This window comes from Centroberyx affinis, unplaced genomic scaffold, assembly GCF_046629955.1.
Source record: "Centroberyx affinis isolate AG114_WGS23_722 - 3 ecotype Tasmania unplaced genomic scaffold, CSIRO-AGI_Caff_v1 ptg000395l_1, whole genome shotgun sequence".
Taxonomy (NCBI): Eukaryota; Metazoa; Chordata; class Actinopteri; order Beryciformes; family Berycidae; genus Centroberyx; species Centroberyx affinis.
The window spans coordinates 70,940-85,314 of record NW_027279063.1 but is presented as its reverse complement, the minus strand read 5'-3'; the positions used below and the strand labels follow the sequence as shown (position 1 = coordinate 85,314).

Here is a 14,375-nt window from a genome sequence, read left to right as displayed (position 1 = left end):
ATCTTGCGCTACTGTACAGATTTGCACTTGTTTCAAATGGTGGTTATCTTCATTTGTTGCTATATATAGACAAATTATATTCAAGGCAAGTTACACAGACTTTGTTCTCTGTAGCCAACAGTCATTACCTGAAATAGATGGCCCCCAGCTGCAGCCTATATTAGATTTAGCCTTGCAGGATGTACACATGTTGATAGCATCGACACGATAAGTGCCTAGTGCATTGCATTTACATAACAGTACCTTGGAGAAATTATGCTAAGTGTAGATACCATATAGTGCACAGGATACCTAATGTCTGAAAATTAGCAAATTCCAGCTATCTACTCAATATCAAGCATTTATTGTAGTTGGTGGGATTGTCCCTCACCAATCAGAAAAAAGTAACTCGCTGGGCTGTTTTTCTGTATCTATTTTAGACTATTTGTTCTTCACTAACATTTTACCATCCTGACGTTGTAGCCAAGCACTGAAATTTCCCCTGTTGTTTCAATTCAATTGGCTTTGCACACAGAGCCTCCCTTTGGGATTGATAAAACAGCAGTTTGGATGAGAATTATGCTGTGTACAACCACATGGGGACCAGCAACAACATATTGAGGTTATATTACATTCTTTTTCCAGCGACTTCTGCAGTTTTGCCTTGAACCAAACAATCAGATGAGAGAGCCAGACCATTTGCCCCCTATTCTCCTTTAAACTCACTCAATGTAGTGGAAACTCTTCCAGAGGAGAAACGTTTAGCAGTTAGCCAGGAGTTATGTAAGCGTGTGTGTGTGTGTGTGTGTGTGTGTGTGTGTGTGGTGGGGGGAGGAGGGGTGGCGGCATACATGTGAGTGTTTAGCCTTAGTGGGCGCCAAGCTGTTGCACAGGAGGGCCTTATGCCTAGAGGGCACAGCTGTTCCAAGAGGGGAGCGCTGCAGTCATGCGGAACATGATGGCAGCGCATATGGATGATAGACCCTAGAGCGCACACAGAGCAGGGCAACAGCAGAGGGGACAAACCTCACACTCACATCCAGTCTGCATAATCTTCCTCCTCCTCCTCTTCTTCAGAGGATCAACAAGAAGTCCATTTCAAATGCCTTTCCACATGCCCTGCTTCAGCTGATATGTTTTGTTGTATGGTATGAACGTTGTGGCACTGCTGATGTTTGCGGTGACATACAGTATATGTGATTTGATTCTGGTTCTAGAGAATACTCTTAGGACAGTGTGATTTCATATTTATCAAGAGCAGGAATGGGCAGTGAAATATTGTCTTCCCTTAAGTCTATAGTATATTGGAAGAGGAGGATGCATTTAAAACATGCTAACCTACAGGATACCATCCTCCTTCATCGTCCTTCAAATCTCCCTGTATGTACGCACAGTAAGTAGAACACAATGGAATAGAATAGAATAGATGAGGTTGGTACTACACACTACACAATACACACGATACGCAGTACCTAATACAGAAGGAAGACCAAGCCATAAAAAACATGGCACATGACTAGACGTACGTACCAACAATAGAAATAATCCTAACAAAAACTACATTTAATACAATATCAAATCACCAATAACCACATGGAAAGTCAACTATACAATACTTTAGTCACTAAATGTAAAATAAAAACAGTGCAGTTGAGTAAATTTATAACCCTAAATCCTCAGCATTTGACTCGGCGCCTGATGTGTATATGTGCGCCGTGAGAATTCATTTTGAGTCTGTGTCAGTGAGTAATCCTCTCCTTCACCCCTCCACACCCAGGGCTGGATGAACGAGATCCACAGCTACGACCCGGAGATGTACCACGCCACCCTGACCCACTCCGTCTACGTCCGCCTAGAGGGCTCCGTCCTGCGTCTGTCCAAGCCCAACCGCAACATCGCCCGCCGCGCCACACACAACGAGCCCAAACCCGACGTCACCTACATCAGCCAGAAGATCTACGACCTGACCGACAGCAAGGTGCGGTGGTTGTGGGTGTGTGCGGTCCACAAAAAAAGAGCGAGGCCAAAGTTTTGCCATGTATGCTTGTGTGGGCTTGAGATATGAGTGTGTTTATGTGTGTGAGATAGGGAAAGAAACAAGGGGAATATTACTGTGTTTTAGCATGTGTGTGTATATGTGTGTGTGCTGGCATGTCTGTATATTTGGGTACTTGAGTATGAGCTTAACAGACAGTGACACCAAGCACACGTCCCCCCATATTTGTCTGTGTCTGAGTGTGTTCTTGCTAATAGGTCATGTTCAGTGACACAGCTACTCATTTTCAGAGTCACACACTCCATGTAAACAGGGAGTGAATGTCATGGCCCTGTACACATGGCTGTGTGTCTTGTGGGCTTTTATGCTTCCTGACCGTATGGTTTTGCATATCTTAAGGCACAACAGTAACATGCCATTTGTCGTTCCAGTGTGTCATGCAGTGGTAGTCACTTTAGTTGTCACCATCGTGCATCTACCCGACGTCTAACCCTGCCGAGTATTGTGACATAAAATTAATTTCTCTAAAATGACCAGTAGCCAGATCAGTCTTTGTGCCTTCAAATGGCTGAAAAAAGGGCAACAAAATCTAAATAATTCCTCCCAAGGTTGGAGCAACAGTGTAGTGCAGTAAAAAGTTATGCACGCTTATGGAGGCTAAAGTTGATATTGTCTTTCTCAAACCATGTGTATAGTCTCAATGTGCTCTACAAAATTGCATGAGTACCAATTAATCTTGGACTCAAATTATGTCTGCACAGTTTGTCCTCATTTCAACATGGGACTCTATCAAAAAGAAAAACACCCTGAGTTCTTAATCTGTCTAATAAAGTAATGGTATAAATTATGGTTGGCCTGGCTTCTCAAGTATGTGGACTAGTCTAGATAAAAAAAAAAAAACTATGTCCGTCTGTCCCACAGATCCACCTGGTGCCCCAGAGCTTGGCCAGGAAGAGAGTCTGGAACAAGAAGTACCCCATCTGCATTGAGCTGGCTAAGCAGGAGGACTTCATGTCCAAGGCCCAGGGAGAGAGGGTCGAAGCTGGGGAGGAGAGGTCAGCCGGAGTGTGTGAGAAGCTGGACAGATTGGACAAGTTGGAGAAGGTTGAAGCACCGGGAGCAGGAGAGGAAACCAAGAGACCGGCTTCGGGAGGCGGGGATCTGATAATCTACCTGTTTGGGAGGACAGGTCGGGAGAAGGAGGAGTGGTTCCGCAGGTTTCTGCTGGCGTCCCGGTTTAAGTCAGAGGGGAGGAGTGGCAGTCTGCCTGGCATCTGCAAGAGTGGTGAGCACGACACTCAGCCGTATACGCAGTCACACACCTAAATACACACGCAAACTCACACATGCATGTGCATTTATGTCTCTCTCTACCTCACTCTCTCCCCCCTTCACACACACTCGCACACACCCACAGACACAATCTTACACACACATTTACACAGACACACATCACGACTCACAGTCTGACTAACCATTCTCTGGAGTATGTAACTGCACAGCCATCAGATCTGTGCATAAGCCCCAGCTTAGGGACTGCCAATCCCCTCAACTGAGCCAACAGATGAGTGTGAATGGGTCAGGAGGATTACATGCACTGAGACGCACCATATTATAGCACTGGCCTCCACTGTGAGATATAAGCCTGCGAGTGTAAGGCCCAATCCAAAAGGAAACACTGGTATTGTGTGTCCATGGGCCGCTGTAATGCCGGCGGACACAGGCCAGTGCAGGGTGGATAGGATTACTGGAAAGATGATTTCCAATATCAAGTTGATGTTGAATATGATTATTACAGGACGAGTATGAGTCAGAGAGATGGTTTGGTGTATCATCCAGTGTGAGGCATGCTGGTACTGGGTGTTGCAGTACAATATGTTGTGAGTAAATGAATGCAAAATAGATGCTAACTATCCAAGCCTGCTGAACGTGTTGAACATGCATTATGTAGATATCAAATGTGATGCATTGATTGGACGCACAGTTTATTTCATTAGGATGTGTGCCCATTGATGCATAATTGTATCAAATTAATCAACCCATCCTCCCCTCTGTATCTCCCTTATTCCCCACCACCCTGTATTCCTTCTGTCATCCATTCCCTTCCCTTATCCCCTGTGTTTCAAATCCCTAACTCACACCCCACCTTCAGCCTTCTTGCCCTCCCACAGCCGCAGTGGCAGCACCCAGTCTGGCGGAGGTCTGGAGGCCGACAGCAGGAGCAGCAGCCGGGGAAGCCTGGAGGAGCTGCCTCAGTCTCAGCCTCGCCAGAGAGACCCTTCCTCTGCTCTGCCCTGTGGGTCTGCTGGAGGGATGAGGCAGAAGATGCTGCTGGACTATAATATCTACATGGCCAAGTATGTCAACCCCCAGCCACCGCTGGGCAGCCCAACTGCCACTGGCAGCCCCGGACACAGCCCTGAGAGCAGCCCCAGAGCCACCAAGAAGGTAGGGGATAGAGGGATGGGGGAAAGGCTGAAGGGCCATGGGGTTAAACACAGGCTTGATCTGGACCTTGAACAGCTGCCATGTCTTTATTCTTGCTTGTCCTGACTAACTTTTTAAGTATTAGTATCTTTAATTTATTAGCTTAAAATTATGTCAAGAAAATTCAAGTCACACAGCTGTACGTGTCTCCTTCAGATGCCCAGGAGTTCAGCAGAGAATGTGGAGCCTGAGGCTTGGGTTAATGCTTTACTGGGAAGGATATTCTGGGACTTCCTGGGAGAGAAGTACTGGGCCAACGTAGTCTCCAAAAAAATCCAAATGAAGCTCAGTAAGATCAGGGTGGGTAGTGCTACTACTACTGCACAAATATACATCTATACCCACAAAGGCACAACAATGTTTTTTTGGTTTGTTTGATTGATGTGATCACTCCAATCAGTCCAATTCTGTTGGCAAACTTTTATCATATCCACAAGTAAGTCTAAATATTTTTTACTTTATTCTTTTACTTTTTTGTGTGTTTCAGCTGCCATACTTTATGAATGAGCTGACTCTGACAGAGCTAGACATGGGCTTTGCCATCCCTAAGATACTCCATGCCTCCAAACCCTCTGTGGACCATCAAGGTAGGAAAAGACTACACTATGTCATGTTATTCACTGAGCATCTTGGCTAGTCTGCTACAATGGAGATTTATTTCAGTTCATAGTTTCATTACACAGTCTTCTCCCTCCTCCTGTGTTCTCCTCCATCCATAATTCTTAGCCATGCATGCGTCTATCAGTTCCCCCTCTCCCCTGTCTGATGGACTATTGAGACATGCTCTCCCTCTTCTGCTCCCCTCAATCTATCCATCTCCTCCATCTCTCCCTTTACTTTCCTCCCTCCCTCCATCTTTCCCCCTCTCTCACCCTTTCTTCTGTCTGGATTAAGACATCTCCCCTATCCTCCAACCCCTCTCTGACTTTCCCCTCTGCGCGCCTCGCTCTATTAGCCAGAGTAATTAAACTTCACGTCCTGGGTCCCCTTCATCCATTACTGAGACACTGACTCACCCTGCCTGCCGCCTGCCTGGAGCCCCAGCTAAGGGACTCGTTCAACACCCAGAGACAATGCAGAGATGCAGGGCTTATTAATCCTCACAGAGTCGACTGGTTTTGGGGGAGTAGATGAGAGAAGAGGAAGAGGAAAATCAAGAGGAGGAAAAGCAGGAGGAGGAAAAGGGGAGAGGGAGGGGTGTATTGTTTCAGTTATTAAGTGCTAGAGCCAGGGTTGAGGTTTTTCTGTACGTTCTTAACTTCCTCAGCGCTTTCTGGGTTGGTAGCCTTATTTACATCCTTCACATCTAATCTTGGGAATATCCAGGTCTTCTCAAATGACTGCCCACCTAAGAGAGTTGGCAAGAGTCTCAGCACCTTTTCCTATGAAGTGGTAGGAGCGAGTCACGATTCCTTTTCCTGTCTGTTAGCCACGTTTCCATGGCTGAGTCTCCAAGGCTCATTAATACGTTCTGTCTTACTGAACCCATACGCCCACAGGTCTACTTACCAAGCATTATCATTTGATCCCAGCACATAATTAGCCTTGTGGAAATAGTGTCTCCAGTAGCTCTGTGCTCCTGCATGTAAAACTTGGCAGTTATCTATGCACGTTTTCCTATAGTTACATTATACTTCATTTCATATGCTATAGATATCTCTTTGCTCTCATGCTGATGGCGGGAAGAAGAAGAGAACCGAGAGAGTCCTTACTATTGGAGTCCTTAATGTTAGGAAGACTGGACTTAGAATGTTCATATTGTGCTTCATGAGGTACTAACTGCGCACACTTGTGCAGAAGCACACACACACACGCACACACACACACACACACGGACATGGACATGTACGAATGGTGCAGATTATATTGATTACTCCAAAATTAATAGGGTCCTCCAGACTGTCTCTCTCTATCGTGTGTCTAAGTTCCAGACAGGGGCGAGGAGACACTTTGTGACGTGGTCTGGTTTAATGGTGTCATTTAGCGTCTCTCTGACACCGCTGCCACACACACACACACACAAATCAATGAGCATTTATGGAGAGTGGGAAATGAAGAGGAAGGATGATTGAGATAGAGCAAAAATAAGCCGCACTTAGCAGGCTCAGTTGTAGAGGTTAGGGTTCACTGAGCAAACAGCAGGGGAGTCGAAATCAGGATCCCTTTCCCGTCCCCTGCTGAGAGGTGTGATGTGTGAACAGGAAGTAGCCTGTCGAACTTAGCCAATGAGGAGGCGCCGCTGCCCCCAAGCTGACCTTTCCAGTGTTTGCTGGAGGATAAATCCTCTTCCTGGCAGCTCTGCAGGGGGGCCACGCTGCAATTAGAAACGAGGCAGGAGACTGCTGTTTTGTCCACAGAAATAGCATTCACAGAGTCTGTGAGCTTGACCCTGTTGTGGTTTTGTTGGGAGTTGAACAATGGTGCTAATGGTGGTAAAACATGATGTAAAACTATTGTCATTTTGACATCAGAACAGGATGTGTAATGTGGTTGGAATCATGACATTGACATCTCTCTCTCTCTCTCTGTCAGTCTCTCTCTCTCTCTCTCTTTCTCTCTCTCTCTCTCTCTCTCTCTCTCTCTCTCTCTCTCTCTCTCTCTCTCTCCCTCTCTTTCCAGGTCTGTGGTTTGATCTGGAGATCTCCTACACAGGTTCCTTCCTCATGACACTGGAGACCAAGATGAACCTGGCCCGTCTGGGGAAGGAGGGCGAGGGGATAGGGGAGCAGGGGAAAGAGTGGTGAGGCTTTGAAATACATTCAGCATTTACTGCATTTACTGCATTTTTGTGTGAGGTTATGGTGAGGCTTATAAAATGGAGTTAGATTTTTTTTTTTTAAATCTTGGAGTCTTAAAGATTTTGAGTGTCTTTCATATAGTTCTTTTCCTTCACAGCTTATCATCAGTCCCCCGTTTTGTCTTTGTTATTGTATTGCACTGCATATTCAGTGACTGGGCCAAAATAAGAGGATGTTGGAGGGATTAGCTTCTTTTGTCAAACAAAGAATCGATTCCTAGATGTAACAAACAACTCTGAGCTGGATGCTAAATGGGTGGATTTGTATTTGGAGCCATATTAGTTGTCAGATCTGTTTTTCACTATTCCTCTCCTTTTTCTGTTGACTCTTTCTCCCTTCTTTCCATGTACTAATCCTCTCTGGATGCTTATCACTGGATTTGTCCTGTGACTGGTGAGTTGTGGAATAGACGCCTGTCACTGAAATAATAAATTGTATTCCAGATTACAGTTTCTGTTCCAGTGTGATTTAGCATAGATCCATTCCCTGAGATATTTAGCAATGGGGACATTGTAACATAAATTGGCAAAATTTGCATAGCTGTATTAAATGGGATTTTGTTTTAATGGTTAATGATTCTGTGAAAAGCCATTAGAGCCTGACATTGTAATAATGAATGTGTGTGCGTGTGTGTGTGTGTGTGTGTGTGTGTGTGACAGGCCCAGGCCTCGGACATACTGTCTGGCAGACAGCGATGAGGAATCCTCTAGTGCCGGCTCATCTGATGAGGAGGATCCCCCAGAACTCCTGACTGATAAAGCCATTCTTCCTGGAGGCGAGGGGTAAGCAAGTGTCTCTTTGCACTGACATCATCACGCATCTGAATTAGAATGGAAATGGGCAGAAGCTTACTCGCACTGATGTGCTGAAGCAGAATGTTCTGCCCTGTCGGTCCACCCTCCCGCCTACCCAGCCACTTCAACCTGCACATTTGAAAGCTTACTGCTGATATAATGTAGCACCCACTCACTCCCCTCCACCGTGGGCGCTGAGTAGCAAGAGATGCTGTTATGAATAAATGATGAATCTGACTCACTCCTTGCCTCCCCTCCTCTTCTTTTCCATCCTCCTTCTCTGCTCACTTAGTTATGTGGGAGGCCACAGGCCCAGCAAGATCATGCGCTTTGTGGACAAGATAGCCAAGTCAAAATACTTCCAGAAGGCCACAGAGACGGAGTTCATCAAGAAGAAGATGGAGGAGGTGTCCAATACACCCCTGCTGCTCACCGTGGAGGTGCAAGAGTGCCGCGGGACGTTGGCCGTCAACATCCCACCTCCCCCCACCGACAGGATATGGTACGTTCACTTCTAGGGGGGAGAATATTGAAAAATGTGTGTATATTATTAGGATATACCCTGCAAAAAACAAGTAATTTACTCTCATTTCCAGTCTTAAAATCTTACTTTTCTTAAAACAAGTAAAAAAACAAGTAAAGTTTCACCGGTTCCAGGAATTTACTAGGAATAAGTGTCAATATCAGGAGACAAGGTAGAGTAAGGCAGAACACTCCACTAGTGTCAGGAAAATGATGTTTGATTCAAAAAAAATCTTTAAACAAGTTGATGTTTGTTTCCAAGTTGCATTGGAAACAAGTGGAATTATCTCTCCCTATTGGCAAAATTTTCACTTGTTTTCAGAAAAATAAGATTTTGAGACTGAATACTAGACTAAATGATTTGTTAAGGAGGAAATGCGTTGCAGTGTAGTCAGTGTATGGGAGTCCTGGATTAAGAATATAACACTGCACCCTCTGCTGGTCAAATACAGGCATGCTTGTAGAGAAGGAGTGGTGCGGGGTGAAGATGTTATTGACAACTGAATTGTAATACGCTTTGCATTTAAGAATAAGATATGATAAGGATATGAATAAAAAGATGGAACATCTAAAATTTGGATTATCTGATTCAATACAGGTACCTACACTTTGATACTGTAATATACATGTTGCATGCTTCATTTCTAAAACTTTTAATTTAATTTATTTAAAACATTTTCATTTATAAACTTCATTAATATGAATCTCTTACTGATAGTGAAGATCTTTATTTGTGTAGCACTTTTCCACAATACAGTCATAAAGTGCTTCATGAATTAGTAAAACAAAATAAAGAAGATAAATCAAAAGTAAAGAATACTGTAAGCACATCAAGAAACATAAAAGCAAAGCAAAACATAAAATGTAAAAGCAAAACATTTAAACATTTAAAGTAACGCAAAAAAAGAATGTTTCAAGAATGATTCATACAAGATTATTACTTAAAAGCAAGTCAAATCAAAGTGAGTTTTAAGAAGAGATTTAAAAGCACTCCTTCAGGATAGTCATTCCAGTCCAGGAGCCCTAATGGCAAAGGCCTAATTGCCTCTTTTTTTCTAGACTGTGGAACCTGCATTGTTATTAACATGAACCTTTGTTTTGCTGGCAGGTATGGTTTCCGGAGTCCCCCTCACCTGGAGCTGAAAGCGCGGCCTAAGCTGGGTGAGAGGGAGGTCACTTTAGCCCATGTGACGGACTGGATCGAGAAGAAACTGGACCAGGAGTTCCAGGTACACAGTGAGAAACACGGGAAATTGTGTGCATGCTAATGTTTAGTCACAAGTTTGAGGAAATCAAATTAAGGAACATACTGGCCTGACTGAGGGGTTGAAAGGTTTGCTTAACAAGGAGACACAAAGGGAAAGCCCCCACCCAAAATATTTTAGGAGGAGAACAAGGTTATAAAAGAGGACTCTGGGATTAATTTACGGCTGCCCACTAACTCGCACTTCAAAGCAGTGTGCCTGTGGCTCTCCCACTCTTCATATATAGCCACAGTAATCATACACCTACTGCTAGATAACTGGCCTGAGGCACACCTGCAGACTATTGCAGCAAAGTCTCTCCGTCAACTCTGTTGTACAGCTACATTTATCCCTGCCTGACTCTTCTGGGAGTTATTATTATGTACCACCGCCTCCAATCCCGCCTCCAGTAAAATACAGTGCTGCAATGCTTTGTGTTGTCACTTGTGAGTGAGTGTGTATGTCTGGCTCCCCACAAATACCAAGCTCAGACAGTTAGACTGTCAATAGAAGTCTCAGTGGTTAGAAAACATAACAATGCAGGGTTGGGTGCACAACTAAGATGTATTATAGAAGTTGTTCCAGATCTGTCATGTTTACAGATGTAATCTCATGCCTGTATCTGATGATTTGGTGAATATTTGTTAGCTGTACATGCATATTAATCTGTAGTTGCCGCTCCTTTTCCACATCTAGACACATTAGCGTTTTGTAATGAACTGGCATATTTCAAAAGGCAGAACCTCCTGCTACTTTTTTTATTATTGAACTCATGATTGAATTTTCTTGCACTGCCACTGGCCTCCCTATTGTCTTTGTCCTCCAACAGAAAATATTTGTGATGCCAAACATGGATGACGTATGGCTACCCATCATGCACTCTGCCATGGACACACGTTCAAATGCCAACTTGGTTACTGTGACAAACGATGCCTTGAAGGACCCAGAACCCTTGGAATCTGAGGTCTCTGATATGTGAAGACTGCTGTTTACAGCGTATGTTGATGGACATTCTATTACCATGGCAATATGACAAGTCCCCGCCCCCTCAGCAGCCACGGGTGCAGCAGAGGGCGGGGCCAACTGTCCAATCTTTGTAACCGTATTCCAATCCCATTGCTGCACCAGTCTGTGGCCACTCAGGAAGTGAAGAGACTTGTCACTCACAAGACTGGGAGATGACAAGCTCGTAATCATCTGTGGCCACTAAAAACAAGTGAATGGAAGAGAACGGTGACTGCTAGATTGGTCATCAGTGCATTTACAAGTCACTCAGTTTTATTTGTGTGACATGAAATATTGATCATAGTTGGTTCTGTGATGAAATACAATAGATGGGGCATGTTGGGAATGTTAACAGTGTGTGAGGTGGATAGACAAGTCACCATCCGATTCAACCACAAGAAGAACCATAATACCTGTGATGTACAGCTGCACCAAACATCATAGTTGTACAGTATACACTTTTGTGTGACATTTCTACATGAGTGGTTTATTGTTGCTATTACATGAGAACTTTATTAGGCCACTGATTAAGCGTGTGTGTGTGTGCGTTTGAGCGAGCGAATGTTTGAGGAAATTATCATAAATTTGGAGATGGTTTTGCTATAGGCCCCTGCATCCAATGCACATTTCACAGGGACGTCAAGACTGGTCTCCCACCCGTCCACACTGCTGCCTGTGCCAGCTGCCTGGCACTTATATGCAAACAGATCAATGCCACTGTGTCCATCAATGATACCAGGTGAGTTCCAAACCCTAAAGCACCCTCTCTGGACTGCTGGAGATGGACAAACACTTAGTCATAGTTAATATCCTGAGTGCTCTTACTGAAAGCACTGGACACTCTGTGTTTGTAGCCCTTAGTACTAAAACTAACTTTAGAGTGGGTGTACAAATTAAAATAAATCTGCAAACACAACAGCTAAACATTGTCTAGGTATGATGAATGTATAACAAGAAATGCAGTTCCCCATAGCTGTGTATGGAGCAGTTCACTTGCTAATGATGTGCTTATAAACACAATGTTCTTAAGTTATTTTCATATTACATTCAGAGAGTTGAACAAAAGTAACGTGACTTTTCTGTTTTAATTGCCAAAGCAATCATTCAGTCCTGTTTGGAAGGTGTGTGGTAAACGGTGACAAATAAGCAGTGGGTTAATTACCTAGTGATCCCATTGCTTTGGTTGGACCGACTGGATTCTAGACATATGCCACTAACGACTGAGATGTAGGCCTACAGCCAATGTTTGGATGACCATTGCTGGCAATTCATAAGACAAAGAGATATCCACAGGGAGTGATAGGGGTTGGGGTGAAAGGAGTTTGAAACCCTCCCATTAACCTCAAGTATGTAATACATACACCTTGAATTTAGGTGAAAAGAGAGGAAAAACATCCCCACCATCCCTTGTTTCATTTGAATAAATCACACACTGGATATTAGCCATACTGTCTAATGTTGTCAGGAGACATCCAGCTGATGAATGCTTCTGTTTTCTTATTTATTAATTTGCTGTTTTTACTGTACTGTACATATTCAAGAGGAATAACTACCAACTCGAATGACAGCAAATTTGTAATTTGCCAAGATATACTCTGTTGCTTTATAGATTACTTTGAGTTTACATGTTTTCTGTTCAAATGTGTAGCCAATGTTGGCAAAGTGTATGAGGCAGAAAGTGCCTTTAAAATAATCTAACATTCCTCCATAGTGAGTCATCACATTTGTTGCATCGTTTGAGGATAGAGAAAACGTCTACAAGTTATTTGTGCCATCCGTGTGTCTGATAAAGACATGTCCTTGGTTTTCACAAGTTTTGGTGTAGTTCATTTGCACAGTGATGAAAATATCAAACATTGCTGTTGTGATCAGTGATGTCACAGAATGTTATGGTTCCGATCGTTGTGGATCAATAAAAAACCTTTTGCTTGGAAATAATGTGTCTTTGTGCTTGGAACATCTTGGTCCATTGAGATGGGAACCAGCCCAAAACAAGGAAAGGGATATGATCAGGAAGCAAAAAAAAAAAAACTTGCTCATTTTGTGTCCAAAAAACCTGAAATTGTACCTCTGATAGAGTAGGAATGCCCCATATCTTTCAACTTTAATTTTTCCAAATGTATTGTCTCTGAATATGTTAAATGTAGTTTAATAGGATAATTCTTTAATGCATTTAAAGAATGATGATGGTGCACTTTAAAGTGAGAATTATGAAGAATTGAAGTTAATGCTGAAGCATGCGTGAGAAGTTTTAACCATCATGAACTGATGAATTATATTCTGTGAATTGCTTTTAAAAGAGAGACTTGGGTGGAACTGCCAAGAAACCCCAGTTATAACAAGCCATGGTATGTTCTTGCACTACAGCTTGGCCTGGGCGGCCATGGAAGAGGCCAATCAGGGTCAAAGGTAGTGCTTAAATACATCACATTTATCAAATAAAGGACCAGTAACATGAAATGAATGCAAGACAGTGTAAGCCCATAGACAAACTCTTTATTCATACAGAAGTTTGTTAAGTCTTTCAGTTCAGAAATATGCTTTGGTCCAAGTTTTACTTAAAAAAAAAAAGTCACACATTCCTCATTGGCATTTCAATGATTTTGTCCATCATTTCTATGGCGTGATTGGTAATGTCATCTTGCAACAGCCATGTCCATTCCACAGGTGTCACAGTCTGATCCCTATAGAATGTAAAACAATTTTAAATGAGCTGTTGTTGAAACATCATTTGTCACAGACTGCTGTAGGTGGGTTACATCAGATTTAAAATTGACTTCACTATTGAATCAGAAGTCTAACGCATTGGGATCATCATTCATAAACCAAAAGCCAAAATTAAAATTCTTCTGAAGGCACTTACAGTTGTTCCAGGGATCCATCCACACCCTGCTTCCTGCATGACAAACACAAGTTTGAGTGAGCTCAATCACTGAATCACCCCTACTCACCAAGACTGCTGATGGTGGATTATGTCAGACTGAATTTTGACTTCATTATCATATCAGAAGTCTAACGCATTAAGGTCATCATTCATGAACCAAAACATAGATTAAATTCCTTCTCCAAGCAACACTTACAGTGACGCATGGGAGCCATCCACGGCCTTCCGTCTGAAAATGCACCACACTTGGTCCACGTGGATAGACACATCTCCTCAGGGCTCACATGGGTAGAGTTGTAACACCGATCCTGTGTAAAGCACTGTAGGTTAGAGCAAGGTACTGCCTTGGATGTCCAGTGCAATGTTAGATTTAAGAATGCAACCTTACCTTTCCATGTGTCAGGCCGCTGCGGCCTGCTCACGCGGCTCTACATGCTGCACGGTCACATGGCGGAGAGTAATTCCTCTCTAAACTCCAGGTATCTATCACGATACTGCCTCACATATGAAGGTACGCGCCCACCTCGACATTTTAACACTATGCTCAACACACTGCAGTGTGACAGACATAATTATAAATACATTGAGCGTAAATTCGCCTCGGACTTCGCTAACAGCAAACAGCGTGCTCTCCAGGAGAACTGCTGTAGAAAATGTCCCCCGGAA

The 14,375-nt window shown here is 43.5% G+C and overlaps 1 protein-coding gene, 1 long non-coding RNA gene and 1 other non-coding gene across 3 annotated transcripts in view; 1 reads left to right on the top strand and 2 right to left on the bottom strand.

The window, feature by feature from the left end:
• Window positions 1-12,862, top strand: part of tex2 (testis expressed 2) — a 29,993-nt gene extending 17,131 nt beyond the window's left edge. Inside the window, exons 4-13 of the mRNA XM_071516221.1 lie at window positions 1,757-1,957; window positions 2,897-3,260; window positions 4,128-4,423; window positions 4,619-4,762; window positions 4,950-5,049; window positions 7,082-7,202; window positions 7,926-8,042; window positions 8,347-8,556; window positions 9,685-9,805; window positions 10,650-12,862. Coding sequence (XP_071372322.1) covers window positions 1,757-1,957; window positions 2,897-3,260; window positions 4,128-4,423; window positions 4,619-4,762; window positions 4,950-5,049; window positions 7,082-7,202; window positions 7,926-8,042; window positions 8,347-8,556; window positions 9,685-9,805; window positions 10,650-10,799 — 1,824 coding nt within the window. The 3' untranslated portion in view covers window positions 10,800-12,862. The remainder of the gene's footprint in view (window positions 1-1,756; window positions 1,958-2,896; window positions 3,261-4,127; window positions 4,424-4,618; window positions 4,763-4,949; window positions 5,050-7,081; window positions 7,203-7,925; window positions 8,043-8,346; window positions 8,557-9,684; window positions 9,806-10,649) is intronic.
• A 241-nt stretch (window positions 12,863-13,103) lies between these two features.
• Window positions 13,104-13,243, bottom strand: LOC139641694 (small nucleolar RNA SNORA50). Its single transcript, XR_011694984.1, has one exon. It is a non-coding gene; the product is annotated as a small nucleolar RNA SNORA50 (small nucleolar RNA).
• Window positions 13,244-13,299: 56 nt separating this feature from the next.
• Window positions 13,300-14,345, bottom strand: LOC139641693 (uncharacterized). The gene is made up of 4 exons (XR_011694983.1): window positions 14,098-14,345; window positions 13,906-14,017; window positions 13,689-13,721; window positions 13,300-13,509 (listed from the first exon to the last, which is right to left on the bottom strand). It is a non-coding gene; the product is annotated as an uncharacterized lncRNA (long non-coding RNA).
• Window positions 14,346-14,375: the final 30 nt, after the last annotated feature.